The 13,882-nt window shown below is 39.6% G+C and overlaps 1 protein-coding gene across 5 annotated transcripts; it reads right to left on the bottom strand.

The window, feature by feature from the left end:
• Window positions 1-4,743: 4,743 nt before the first annotated feature.
• LOC131311029 (uncharacterized) lies at window positions 4,744-12,209 on the bottom strand. Of its 5 annotated transcripts, XR_009195372.1 has the most exons (6): window positions 11,979-12,152; window positions 11,588-11,764; window positions 9,361-9,444; window positions 6,632-8,667; window positions 5,738-6,335; window positions 4,744-5,033 (listed from the first exon to the last, which is right to left on the bottom strand). XR_009195372.1 is itself a non-coding variant. In XM_058338345.1 (5 exons), exons 1-4 carry the CDS (start codon window positions 11,991-11,993, stop codon window positions 7,237-7,239), a joined length of 1,707 nt encoding a protein of 568 aa, XP_058194328.1. In that variant the 5' UTR covers window positions 11,994-12,152; the 3' UTR covers window positions 4,744-5,033; window positions 7,193-7,236. The 5 variants fall into 5 exon arrangements, 3 of the variants coding, with proteins under 3 accessions (XP_058194328.1, XP_058194327.1, XP_058194329.1); XR_009195373.1 differs by lacking the exon at window positions 9,361-9,444; XM_058338345.1 differs by lacking the exon at window positions 5,738-6,335 and having other exon boundaries at window positions 7,193-8,667.
• Window positions 12,210-13,882: the final 1,673 nt, after the last annotated feature.

Raw genomic sequence — 13,882 nt, 5'->3', positions numbered from 1 at the left:
CATTTCTCCAGAGCTCTGATAAAACAAAGAAGCTGTAAGTTTCACCACAGTTCTACAGATGATTGTTAAGCAAACCAAGCAACTCGAGCTCTCACCATGCACTTGGATTGAATTATAGTTTGTGACAATGTCACCAAAATACTAAGAACCACCAAATCAGTGTGATAAAACAGGCAAAATTGATCGCAAAAAGCAATAGCTGAATCAAATTTGAATTTCCAAGGAATAAACCGCACCAAATCACTCCTGTTCAATAGAAGACACACGAAACCACTGGCTCAAATGCCATTATTGTTGCACATTTATGGTATTGTCCAGGCAATGGTCTAGTTGGACAATTCTAAAAAATTCCCAGAAGGTATGGGAAAAGAGAAGAAGAATGGAGAGAGAGAGAGAGAGAGAGAGAGAGAGAGAGAGAGAGAGGACCATGTAGCCATCTCTTTCGATCAAAGAGAACTAAGCGTTCATCAATAAACCAAGAATAGAAATGCATGAAACAGCAGGAAAGTCATTGCGGATTCTGGTCGTTGGATCCATCCTTGTTCATTTTCTGCAGAAAATAAGCGATATGTCAGGGAGCTATTTGGATACACACACTCCCTATTCGGATACACACACAACAGCACAACATATGAGAGTAAAACCAACGCCACGGGTTAGAACACAACTCAAATGGTCACGAAAAGACATGGTTCAACAGCTTTTGTGAATGAGAAGAAAGAAAAGCCCATCCACAGTAATCCTGAAACCATTCATCAAAGCAACCACAACAGGAAATAACAAACCACGAATAGAACAGACACAAGGCAATATTTTAACCATGTTACCGAACCACAATGGTTGACACAGGCATGCATTTTGCTTAAAATGCTTGTTCAAAGAAAATAATAGCTGCACCGAGACAAATTAAGAGCTCCTACAGAGGGTAGTTTAAACGCATGTTACTGCCAAAATGTGGCAACAAGCTAAATTTTGAGCTCTAGCTAAATCTTGTGCTAAAATTAGCATTGCTGAACTTCATCCCAAATTTGGCACGAGGCTTTAGTAATATCTCAAGTTTGGAAAGCCTCTTTGTTTCTACATCTCCCATAACGGGACTCACCTCTTTGCCTCTACAGCTTTGTTGATGGGAGTCACATAGAAGATTTCTCTTTGATGTTTTGAGAGAACAATATACCAAATAGCATTTGCACAATTGTAGTAACTTAATAGCATATATACTTCTTTCATATAACTAAGAAATAGCATTAAAGAAGGTGCCAATGGGCACCACCCTACTACGAAAGACAGAAGCCTAACCAATGAAATAGAATAAAAAGTCAGGGACACACAAACCAGCAACCCCAGAACAGAAATCTGCCCCAGCCTAAAAAACACTGAAAGCGGTGAAAACAGCCAAAGCCCATGCTGCTCCCATCGGAATTATCGATCTCTTTTGCCTTGTGACTGTCAGAGTTAATGGGGCATTCGAGCCGCTTCAACTAGCTCCTTCCTCGACGAAAACAACCCACTTCTACAAATGTACCAATGCGCCATCACTTCTCGATATGCAAAAACAACCTATGAAACAAGAATGACTAAAGGAGTGCAGATAAGGGAGCGGAGCAATCTAATAAATCTTGAATACTTGTCAGCCCTGATAATAGCCCCCTCAATTGAATTCCCCATCTCAATCTGATATTCTTGAGCCATCCTCAATCATTCTCATATTGTTCATTGCAAAAATTTGGCTTTAGCAAGTCACTGTTGGAGATGCTCTAAGAAGTGATGCATTTGTGAGATCTTCAAGTGTCAAGAAAAGTCTAAGAGGATGAGAAAAAGCCAAGCGAATGATACGATTGTGGGCATCTGTCCAGGCGTGATACGGTTTTCTTTACATGGATCCAAGTACGTGTTTTGATTCTCAGTCCGTCCAAATGTTAAAAGTCCTTGAACTCCATTTTTTTGGGTAAACGACTAGCCATTAAAATGTATCGCAGAGTAGGGTATAGAGATCAGGAATCCGTAATAAATACATTCACATATGTGAGTGACCTACTAGTGCTCCAGCTTTTGACAATTTTAGCTCTGTCTGCAAAGTAGAGCTACCTCATCTTGCTTGCTTGCCTCTCCTTATAGTCGAGTTACTTTTTTTTTGTTTGTGGCTAATGCAGGGTATTCCAGGCCAGTTTGCTCGCACCTTAGACTAATCCCTACATCCCCTCCCACAACCGTTTCACACGCTTAGGTGTGGGGGTGAGGTGACCCCAAGAGTAGGGCTGCAAACGAGCCGAGCCGAGCTTTACAATGTTCAAGCTTGTTTATTAAGTTTTTAACGAACACGAGCTTGAGCTCGAGCTCAGTGAAAACTTAACTAGTCGAGCTCGAGCCGAGCAGGTCTTGGCTTGACTCGATCTCGAGCTTGCTCACGAGCCTTAATGAACCAACGAAAAATGTATATATATCCTTGCATAGGCCTAATACAACCAAAAATATTTTGATTGTGAAGGTATATATCTTTCATTTTCCTATGGAGCGGGGGTGTACTGGCATGCGTGTGCTCTCGCTTCCCTTAGTTGACTAGAAAGTGAAAACGGGAAAAACAAATTATGAAATAACAATAAAATCTTAAACTTAAGTATATATACCCCGGCTCGCGAGCCGACTCAAGCCGAGCTTATCCTAGCTCGAGCTCGGCTCGTTTACAAAATGAGCTGAAAAAATCGGCTCGAGCTCGTTCGTTTAACTTCCGAACCGAGCTTGAACGAGCCACTAACGAGCCGAGCTGCGAGCCGCTCGCGAGCGGCTCAGTTCGTTTGTAGCCATACCCAAGAGTTAGGAATCATACATGAGACTTTAGAAGGGAGCCAACTCCTAAGTCCCAAACCTTAGGAGGGAGCAAACCCCTTGGGACTAGTCAAGCTACTTTGTTCCTTAGTTCCCTCTTCTCGTCAATTTAGTTTATCATTTGAGGTCAAAATAATCTTCTTGTCCACCACTTTGGACTTTGGAGTATTCAGTAAACAAACTACAAAAATCCGGGTCATGGTTTAGTTAGTTTCCTGTGCTTTAGCCTTTAGCACATCTTTTTTGTTCTACATATAAGACATTGAGAATTCGTACAATCGTACCCTACAAAAACGGGAATAACCCAGAATTCCAATGAGACAGTAAAATCCCATTCCAACCTAATGCTTAAAAATCGAAGAAATATCGATTCAACCTAACTAGTAAACTCCCAAATTCAAGAATAATAAGTTAATAACAACAAACAATAACCAGCTAGAGTGCAGCCAATAGACAGGCAAAACCGTGCATATATCATAGGGGCGCTACTTCATGTATTAGGTGAAGGGTAGAGAGAGAGAGAGAGAGAGAGAGACAGACAGACAGTGGGTTGGGGTTAATTACCGATTGGGCGTTGTGCCAGGAGAGGCCGCGGTAGACGTTGGCGGAGAAGGTGGCGGCGAGATAGATGGTGGCGACACCCAGGCCCGCCGTGAAGGCCTTGAATGCCCACTCCCCTGTCGTGCTTGCTACTCCCATCTCCTCTCTCTCTCTCTCTCCTACCAAATTGTAAACACAAAAGCTGTGTTTACCTGTTTAGGCTAACGACCCCAGGTTAAGCACCTGGATAGGTGGGCTGCAATCGAGCCGCGCGTTAAAAGAGCCTAGTGACACCCACCAAAGAAGAGTTCGACCCAACCTTTTATTTTTATCCTAGTTAATCCTGATTAGACATTTTAAGGGGCTTCAAATGATACGAGCTGCTCGTGGTTCGGCTCTTTAAGGCTCGGCTTATTTAGTAATCGAGCCGAGCTCAACATTTACAAACTCAACTCGTTTGTATAGGTTCATTAAGTAAATTAGCTAGTCTCGGCTCGTTAGAGCTCGATTTTTAAGCTTGTTTAGTAAACGAGCCGAGCTCAAACAGTACGAAAACTCGGCTCATCTAATCCAGTTCATTTACTCCGTAGAGCTCAACTAGTAACACAACAATGCAAAAATTAAATTAATCGGGCATTGGTGACACACACATGTCCTGAATAAATGAATGAAACCGTGAAACGTATGATATCGAAATCACCTCTGTTATAAATTGGTTCGATCCTGTGCTTGTGGCGTCCTAGATGATCAACTTGATGTTTTGTACGATATATTGGGAACAGCGGCCTGACCTTGTAACAAGTTCATCTTGATGTTTTGCACGTTTATAAAACAAGCTAAATTTGTTTATTTGATTCATTTTCCTTAGTAAACTCCTTGACAGGGAATTCATGATACAAAACACCCAAAACCAAAAGTGGTTGCTCAAAAAACAACCAAAAAGTGAAAATCCTTAGTTTTGAGGGCCAAAACATGTCTTGTGCTTTTTGAATGAAAGATTTAAAGGGGGTGTTTTACAGCCATTGTTCATAAAATAGAATGGAGAGGAGCAGGATTCACATTGCTTTTAATCGACCATATAAAAGGTCATAATGTCCTCACCAACTTACACATTTCTTTTGAAAAGACCTCCAAACAACTTAGATTTGATTCAAAAAAAAAGGTAAACGTCCTCTTCTGAATCCTTCTTTTCTCCCCCGGAAATTGGGTCCCGGAAGTTCCCAATCGCGACGTCGATACCAGCAAAGTGCATGCTCATTTCCTCATATTGACCAATGCAGTTAGTAGCTACCAACAAAGTCTTTGTATCGAAAGGGCGAATATACTTACCATGTACAGAAGGTCTAATCCTATCCATTACTAAGCTAGTAAAGGGGATCTGCAAAATGCCATTTAACTTCCAAAAAAACAGTTGATGGGTTACTTAGGGTACTATGAAAAGAGAGACATTGAAGAAATACAATAATTATAATGTTTGTTTCAGTAATTCTCCCATGAATTAGAAACTCAAGGATGTACAATCACTCAATGCAGCAGGCGGCGATTTGAGAGAACTATCTGAGGAATGTTGCTGTTTGCTTTGCCCCCAACTTAAGCACCCTTTACCACTCCAATGCATTCCATGACGGGATTTACTGACACCATTTTTTCTCAGACAGAGATACAAGCTGGGCAAAAAATAAAGGAAGAAGGGTTAAAAAAGTACCACTTAGTACGATCAAAACTTACCATGAAAATACAACACACATACACACACAAAAGAAAGCCATTTATGCATATGGAGTTTCTTCCGTATTCCATTTTGTAAAAGGCTAAGAAGCACAGACATTTCCATGGAGGTGGCATGACGTGAGGCATGTCAGACCCCTGTCGACACTCCAAAAAGTGTGTCCAACTCTTCGTTGAAGTTCTTATTCAAGTAGTACTTCAGATATCCAACACTCGATCGACACTTTGCTGACCCTTCAAACACATCCAGCATGATGAATATCTTCATAATGACATTGTTCTGCTTTTCACAGAAGGGAACCTATAAATAGGTTTTCATAGGTAATACAGCTAAAGCGATTGTTTGTATTATTTCCATTGCAATTAGAAGGTGAATAATATCTGAATTCTTCAGACTCTTGAATTCAACCACCATCAAATGGAACTTCCTCACTGTGAGACGTATCGTGAATCCAATCCAATAAATTAAGTAAAAATTTTCTACAGGGAAACCATGGAGTTGGTGCTGTTGATCTCAGACTACCACATTTGATCTCAGTATTTTCATGCAAAAGATATGTTTTTGGGGTCTGTGGTAGCCAAGAAGCCTCCATTGCTAAAGGAAATAACAAAGGGCAAGGGTGTGGATGTCAAATCTTCTTACCCGGGTTAGATACTAGGATCCTCTGATTCATTATATTTCTGTAGAAGAGAAACATGCACTTCACAGTTTAGAAAAAAAAATACCATCGCACGAGGATGGTAAATAAAAGTTCCTTTATATTGCAAGTATACTCATACACAACTACATTATCTTGTTTCACATTACTGTACACAGAACCATTTACTTACATGTTCTAGATGCCAACACATACTCATATCCAACATTGTCAAGGTATTTATGATAGTATCATGAATTGGAAAAAGATAATTAGTAGCACTAAGAAGGGCTTACCTTTCTAACTACAGACAGACTGATTTCGGGAAATAAGGCTAGTGATTAGCAAATATACCACGAGGTGTGAGCTACTGTTCACACAGCAAGATAGTAATGCTTGAGAGTTTAACAGATCTAAATTGAGAGGCATTTACGTGAACTTCAACATTCATTTGATCCATAACAAAAATAGTCAAATACGGGGACCTTTTATACGCCTTCAGAGGTCTGTTGATCCTTTCTTACCAAAGGAAACAAACCATAGCTGCCAAGGCCAGCTTTCTCCTAACAATGTGGAATGCCTTCCAATAAATTTGGAACGCTGCTACAGGTACAGCAGGTTGTGCACAGCAGCCGCGCACAGACCGCTTTTGCGCCCGTCTCGGGCTCCGCAAAGATGATCGGGCTAAATTTTGAAGCAAAGTTGGATGATTTGTAAACACCCTTCCCGATTTCGGATTGAGGTGATTTTTTACAGGGATCCTAAATGAAGTATTTTGAAGAAAATGAGCGGCTCCGATCATCTTTGCGGAGCCCGAGACGGGCGCAAAAGCGGTCTGTGCGCGGCTGCTGTGCACAACCTGCTGTACCTTCAGCTTTACTGATAAATTTGCTGGTGACCCAAGAGATAAACCAGGTGCCAAGAAAAGGGACCAGCTGAAGTCTTTAGGTTGCATATCTCTATATCATACGCCGTAGGGTATAGAAAAATCTGAAACCTAGACACGGCCTCACAGTTACTACTAGTGAACGAGGTCATTGAATGTAGGTTTCCAGTACAGAAGATAGCGCTATAAGATTAGCTTTATCAAAGAAAGTTGTTTCATGCCTAGTCTTACTATCAGTTGCTTTCCAGTTACTATCAAAGAAGCATCTTATGATTGTGGACTTAAAATCTTTCCACAATACTTATGTAGACCTTACCGAGTGGGAGGATAGGATCTCATGTTTGGGGACCAAATTATGTCCCAAGTACGAGTAGGCCAGCAAGAATGGAAGGAATATATAGGCATAGATGACTAAGGTTAAACATCAAACAACAGATTCAACACAAATGGATTAAAAGTACCCAATCTGTACAAATGATAGAGAATATACATCATCCATCAGATACCTAACAAGAAGCGAATATCTATCCATACATGTTAACAAACATCCAAGTAAGAAAGGAGATATATTAACCAACCTGACGAGCAACCTGTGCTAGACGCCAACTTTGAGGAGGATCAATTAGAGCTAGACATCTCCGTCTCCAGCATCACATTTTGTTTCTCTGTTGCCTTTTCTAATAGAATACTCTCTACAAGAGAGGCATTCCCGTTAACCATAGACTCTCTCTTCCGTTTCCTTTGGAATGTGATCTTGATAACCCTACTACCAAGTTCATGTTGGCTAGGAATCTCATCATTTAAGTCAGACATCTTTGCCTGTGAGTTTACTACTGGTACATCAACTTGCTCAACATCCACTCCACAAATCATAACCCCTAAACTGTCTGCAAATCCTCTTTCGTGCCTCGTCAACTGTAATTGATCTATTGATGCCTTGTCCTTGTTTGTAAGATTTTCAACTTTAACAGCTTTATCCAACTGTGCATCAAGTTCGGCAATTTTTGTAGAGCCTAAAGGAGGGTCCTCATTTTCTTTATCTGCTGATGGTCGTGGGGCCATGGTAGAAGGGTCTCCACAAGATTGAGCAGAGATATTGACAGAAATTGTCTCTGCACAAGATATAGTTCGATCGCTCTTGATGACCTCATTAGAGAGATTTCTAGATGAGAGGGTTTCAATTTTCTTATATCTCGTAGCTCTTTTCCTTTTATGCTGGAAAGACTTAACTTTCAGAACTTGGTTCCGACCCTTAACACCCCGCACCACCTTTTTCTTCTTTATTGATGTTTTACATGTCCCTTCATCTTCTGATTCTTCTCCATCTTCTCTTCCACTTGTTACGTAATTCATGTCATTCATTGTTTCAGAAAAAGCCAATTCTCCGGCCATCAGTTTCTCTTCAAACGCAAGTATTCTCTGGGTACGACGGTTTCTGTATGGTGTAGGCTCGTTGCTTCTTAGTATCACAGAGGGAACCTCAGGTTTCCTAATGTTCAAGCTACCCATTGGAAACCCATTTGAATTACCATAGCCCTTAGAGACCTCGTTCCTCTGATTGGAAGCTGAATTCTTGACACCAGAAGCCGTGAGAGAATTGAGTCCTGAACCCGGATGAGTGGATAAAATAGACCGAGAAGTATTTAGTCTGTTATCCTCCGAGGTAGAGGGAAGATCAGGTTTACTAATATGGGAATTCGAGATACAAGAGTCATTGACAGTGTAGCACTCATACAACTCATTTTTCTGATAGAAAGCTGAATTCTTCGTGTCGGAAGTTGTGGAAGGTAGAAGTTGTGATTTTGCAGGAGGGGGTGTAACCGACTGAGAAGTAAATAATTTGTTAGCTTGAGATGTTTGTTCTTCGGCAACAGTATCATTTTCATCCATTTGCTGTAACTTGCTGTTTCTCACCCTTTCCAGTTCAGCCTGCACTTCTCTCAACTCTTCTCTGACGTCTTTTACTATGTCCTCAGCTTCCTCGAGTTGTGCTTCAAGTTCTTCAATCTTTTGGCGTTGACTTAAGGATGTCATCTCTGCTTCATTGATCTATATTTTTATGCGTATGTCAGTGCCGTAGCTGTTAAAAAGAAGGTATGAAAAAAGTACATGAAGAAACAGAGTGAAATGGGTTTAACCAAGCGATGAAAACTCGGACTCCATTCGACCACTCACTTCTCTTGACTGCTATTTTAAAATTTACTGATGCATTTGCTCTACCCAAAAGAGGTAAAGTGATCGCGAGACAAACTTGAACTGGTGTAAGACTTTTAGCCTCTATTTGCCATATGGCGAGGACTTAAATTCTGATAAAAATAAACATTACAATCTCTCCCATCTAAAAGAAAAGTACTAAATAATGACAATACTAGAAAAGACCAAAGTGAACCAATACGCACGACAGTCACATGTGCATTTGAAATACGACTACAAAAATAGGGAAAGATACAAACATTTCCGAATTCCATAGAAGTGCAGAATGCGCAGTGCTAAAAACTTCAATTCATGGCACTTCTAAGCATGGTAACCAGTATTTGCTGTCTAGTCGAAGCTACAAATCGGGGGTACAATATTTTTGCACAACCTATACAGCATACTGTGCAAATCAATTCTATGCCGTCACTTCCTTTCTAATTTCTATTCCATGTTGACGCAACAGCAGGACTGAAGGAATCTGCTGATTTAAACTTCAAAGAAAATTGTGTCATTTTCAAAGAAATGAAGATTAACTAAATTTCTTACTGTATCCTCGGCTTCCCGAAGTCGTGCTTCGAGGTCTTCAATCATTTTCTGCTGACTCAAGCAGGTCACCCCTGCTTCACCGCCCTATCAAATTGACCCAGGACATCAGTGAATGGTCATTAACAAAGTTCAATTTTGAAGTGGGGAAAAAAAAATAGGAAAGGAAAATGTGTTTGTAGATGTGATATAAATTTTGGCTCCATCCTCACAACTCAGTCTCTTTAACGATTTTAGCTATGATGCTTAAAAACAAATTACATAACAGAGCAATCGGAGATGAACAAGAAGTAGAAGTTTTCGTGCAGATGTATGGCTGAAATAATTAAAAAGAACTAGGACACAGACGAATACTCTGCTAAATCCTCAGGCATTCTCAAATACTATAGTGTGCCAAAGATTTATGTAATATGCATGGTCGGCAGTATGATCCGCAAAATAGATAAAAGAATCACATTGAGCGGAACAATACAAGTGAAAAAGAAGGTGTGTTCTTTCTTATTTAATCAATCCTCTAAATAACCTCAATCTGGTTGTGAACCAAAGAAAGGGATTAACCAAGTATAACCGTCACTCTATGAGAAATAAGTAAACATATAACAAATTGCTCCTATTGAGGCTGTAACACACACTGGAGGTACTTGCACTAAACCTAAAAAATGGAACCTTTTATCCTTTTCTTCTTCTTAAGCTTGTTAGTCCAAATGTTAGCCATTTCGGGGGCCTCCATTTCCTTCTCGAAGGAGTTCAAAACATCACCAATGCCAACAGATCGTACTCATTTCTTTTAATTCTGTCTTCTATTCTCTAAACCGAAACGACAACCATAGTTTGTGAATGGAGAAGATAGTGGGGATTGTCCATAAGTAAAATTTAGGTCATTGATAAGTTGATACAGACTTTGTCCACCTAAAACGGGAGTGATGCAGACTATTCAAGAATCAAAGTCAAGTCCAATGGTGTTTAAGCGTGAGTACGCGCCAAGTGTGTAGAGAAAGAGAGAGAGTCCAAGAATAAATAGGGATAGTGAGAGAAAATGTGCATACCAAACAAAAGATGGTTGACGTTCTCTATAACTATTAGTAATCTTAAGATGAAGAGGATTTGACAATTTTCTGAGAAGAGAGAACAATCCCAAAAATGACACATGCCAAAAAAAAAAATATAGACAAGGGATAAGCAAATAGGATATAATGACCACAAGACAACAAAACAACGAATAATGGCCAAAGGGACCAGCCAAAAGAAAGTAACTGTTTTTTAAACCTGTATCCTCTATTATCCGAGAACTTGTATCCCGGATGATAATAATGATCTCATACAACATTCTTAACATTCACAAATATGGAAGCCCCCATCCCACCAAAGGGGGAAAAGAAAGAAATTATTTTACTCTGCTGCAAAAATGGCAGTAACATTTGCCGTCAGGCCTACCCAAACGGAAACAAAACAACACCAACATAAACTATCCGAAAAGGAATCTTAAATGCATCACATTTTCCAAATCACAATTAACATTAATCGGACAGCTACAACAAAAGCAATCACATATTCCAAACTGGACATGTAAGACCGATAATGTATTGTTCTAAACTCTGATTGAAAGCTACATGCACAAAAAGACTCAAGCACATTTCTATCTGCACCTACATTTAAGGCTAATAAACGAGTCGAAGGAACTGAATGGTTCATTCAAGTTTGGTACGAAAACTTAACGAGCTTGAAAAGTACATGCACACTTTTCTTGTCTATGCAATGAGCCGAACAAGTGATCTTTAATTGGGTCGCTAATGACCTGATTCTGTGTAGCAATTTCATAAACATCAAAAGCTAAACAAGTTGAGTAGTAGCTTGTTCGAGCTCAGTTTGAAAACTTATCGAGCTTGAAAAGAATGTTCAAACTTGTTTCGTTTATGTAACAAACCCATTACGTACAACTTTTTAACAAGCGAACACGAGCTCACAGCATGAAAGCAAGGATCAATACTAGTGAATCTTAATAAATTTCACAACAATCAAAATCAAAACCTCCAACAAAAGCAATTCAATATGTAGGGGAAAAAAGGTTTATTTCACCAAACAGCTCTTCACCATAGAATCATAGACTACAAAACCCCACCCACATTACAACAATGCAAATGCAAACACATATAATAAACATTAAACACCACAAAATCAAAACATGGAAACAAGAACAAACCCATTTGAGAGACAACAACAAAAAAAGCACCTTCGAATCCATCATTTGTTTCAAACGCAGGAGCGTCTGAAGCGCCTGTTCTTTGGCGACATTGAGCTCGTGCTGAAAGCCAACAGCTTTTCTCTCCGACACCATTATCCGAGCCGCCGCCTCTTTCGCCGTGTTCAGAATTATGTCGGCGTACGCCTTCTTCAACGCCGTCACTCTCTGCTCAAACCCAAACCCAAGAACAAGAACAAGAAAACCAAAAAACCTTAAAATCGAACCCACCAAAAACCAGATTAAACCAAACCCAACTACGTATTCGCACCGAACCCAAGAAATCAAGATAAAAGAAGATCAAAACTTGATTTTTTGAAAACGCCCAAATAGTGACAGTTGAAAGGGGAAAGAATGATCAGGTGGGTGAGGGATTCTTTACCTCGTCGGCGTCCATTTCTTGGGTTTCCAGTTTCCTCAATGCGTCGAACTTTTTTTTTTTCTGGTTTAGGACCGAAGTGAAGGGAGAGAAAGTGAGGAGAGAGAGAGGGAGGAGGAGGTGGTGGTGGTTTGGTTTTGTGCCCTTTCTTTGGTCTCGGCTGTCTGTTACTTACTCCTATGGAGTATGAACTGGAATGGAGTTCTGTTACGGTTGTTACGATTTTGCCCTTGGACAACAATTGGTAATTACGAACGGATACGTTAGATGACAACCTTTGACGAACTAGCTGTTCGGTTTTTTCGTTTTGTCCAGGAGGCAATAATAAGGGTCCCACAAGTCTGAGTGGGAATTTGGCACGTGGGTTTGCACACGTGGCTCGATGCATGCGAATCGCGATGCCTTTCGGACCTGGAATGATGAATTGATGACATCTTTGGACTGTGTAAAAAAAAATTAAAAAATTTAATAAATAGTGGAGTATATTGTTTCGGGTTGAAAATTGTACGTAATTTCACAAAATATCAACTTTATAAGATGAAAGGAGTACTACTTTTTTTTTATTATCCAGAAAGGAGTACCTCATACCTCACGAAAATGTACGTGAGGTGAATAAAGTCGTAGGGGTACCTAAAGAAAAAATTAAAAATAAAAATCCTTTTGAATTTTGACGAACAAAATATAAATTCTCTTTCCGAAAAAACAAATATAAGTACTAGATCGTAAAAAAAAAGAATAAATTACCATTTTGAAAAGATAAATTCAAGCACTCTTACAAGAATAATAACCAAACAATACAAGATATCAAAAGTATCATTTAAGTATCATTAATCTAAAATAATCCCTAACAAAATAAGATTTCAAGAACATCCCTTAATAGTTAATACTATCACTTCTCTTGTAATATTATCACTTCTCTTGTAATACTATTACTTGTTTCAAATGATTTGACATTTTGACGCGGTATCTCTTCCAACATTGATCACCAAAAAAAAAGTTGAGCGGCCTCATCCGACCAGTCAATCCCCCAGTGCGGACTCAGGATTTGTCTCACGAGGGGCACAGTATACTAATAACATTACGCAAAAATCGAAATTAAGTGCAAAGGCACAAACTATGAAAAATTGAATTGTAAATTTCATTCATTGGGGAGAAACTAAGTAAAGAAATGAAGGCCTAATTTTTCCAAACAATCAAGATATATATTACCTTAAAAGAAAAGAATAAAAAGTCCTAAATTATGTACCCCAAATTAAAAGTCCTTTCAATAAAATGTTACTTTTGTCGTGTAGCACCAAATTTAATTGATGATTGGTGAGGAAAATGGTGAGGTGATAGGCGACGACTACAGAGACGAGCGATTGGCAACGACAAAGTAAATCAAGCGTCGAGCGAGTTCTCCCCATCGAGTTTTCTACGTGGATTTCTCATTCTCCCACTCATTTTTGCCAAAAAAAAAACACTAATTTTTGCATAAAAATAAACTATAAATTTAAAAATAAACAAATAAATAAGGGATGGGATGGGATGGGAGCACGTGCCCCTTACTCGGTCCACCCCTGAATCCACCCCCTTCCAGATTTGCATAAAATCATTTACCACCAGCACTCAAATTGTGTCCGTTTTAGGTTTCTACATCGAACGTTGTCATCGTGTTTATGGTTTTTGAAATTGGGGAAGGGGTTTCTATTTGTCCATGCTTATTGAGAGAGACGAGGCATAAATCTCAGCCATACGGTCGGCGGCTAAGGGCAGTCGACGGCGGAGAAGGAGGAGAAGGGGCAACTTGAGAGAGATGGAGAGCATAGTGGGGCTTTCCGTGTTGGTATAAATTTTACTCACCATTCACACGTGTTTTCATGGTCATTGGTTCTTTTTTTTAAAACATATATATCTCATCTATATAA

The sequence above is a fragment of the Rhododendron vialii genome, chromosome 12a (genome assembly GCF_030253575.1).
Source record: "Rhododendron vialii isolate Sample 1 chromosome 12a, ASM3025357v1".
In the NCBI taxonomy this organism is placed as follows: Eukaryota; Viridiplantae; Streptophyta; class Magnoliopsida; order Ericales; family Ericaceae; genus Rhododendron; species Rhododendron vialii.
The sequence above is the reverse complement of the archived record's forward strand: the minus strand, read 5'-3'. Positions and strand labels throughout refer to the sequence as shown.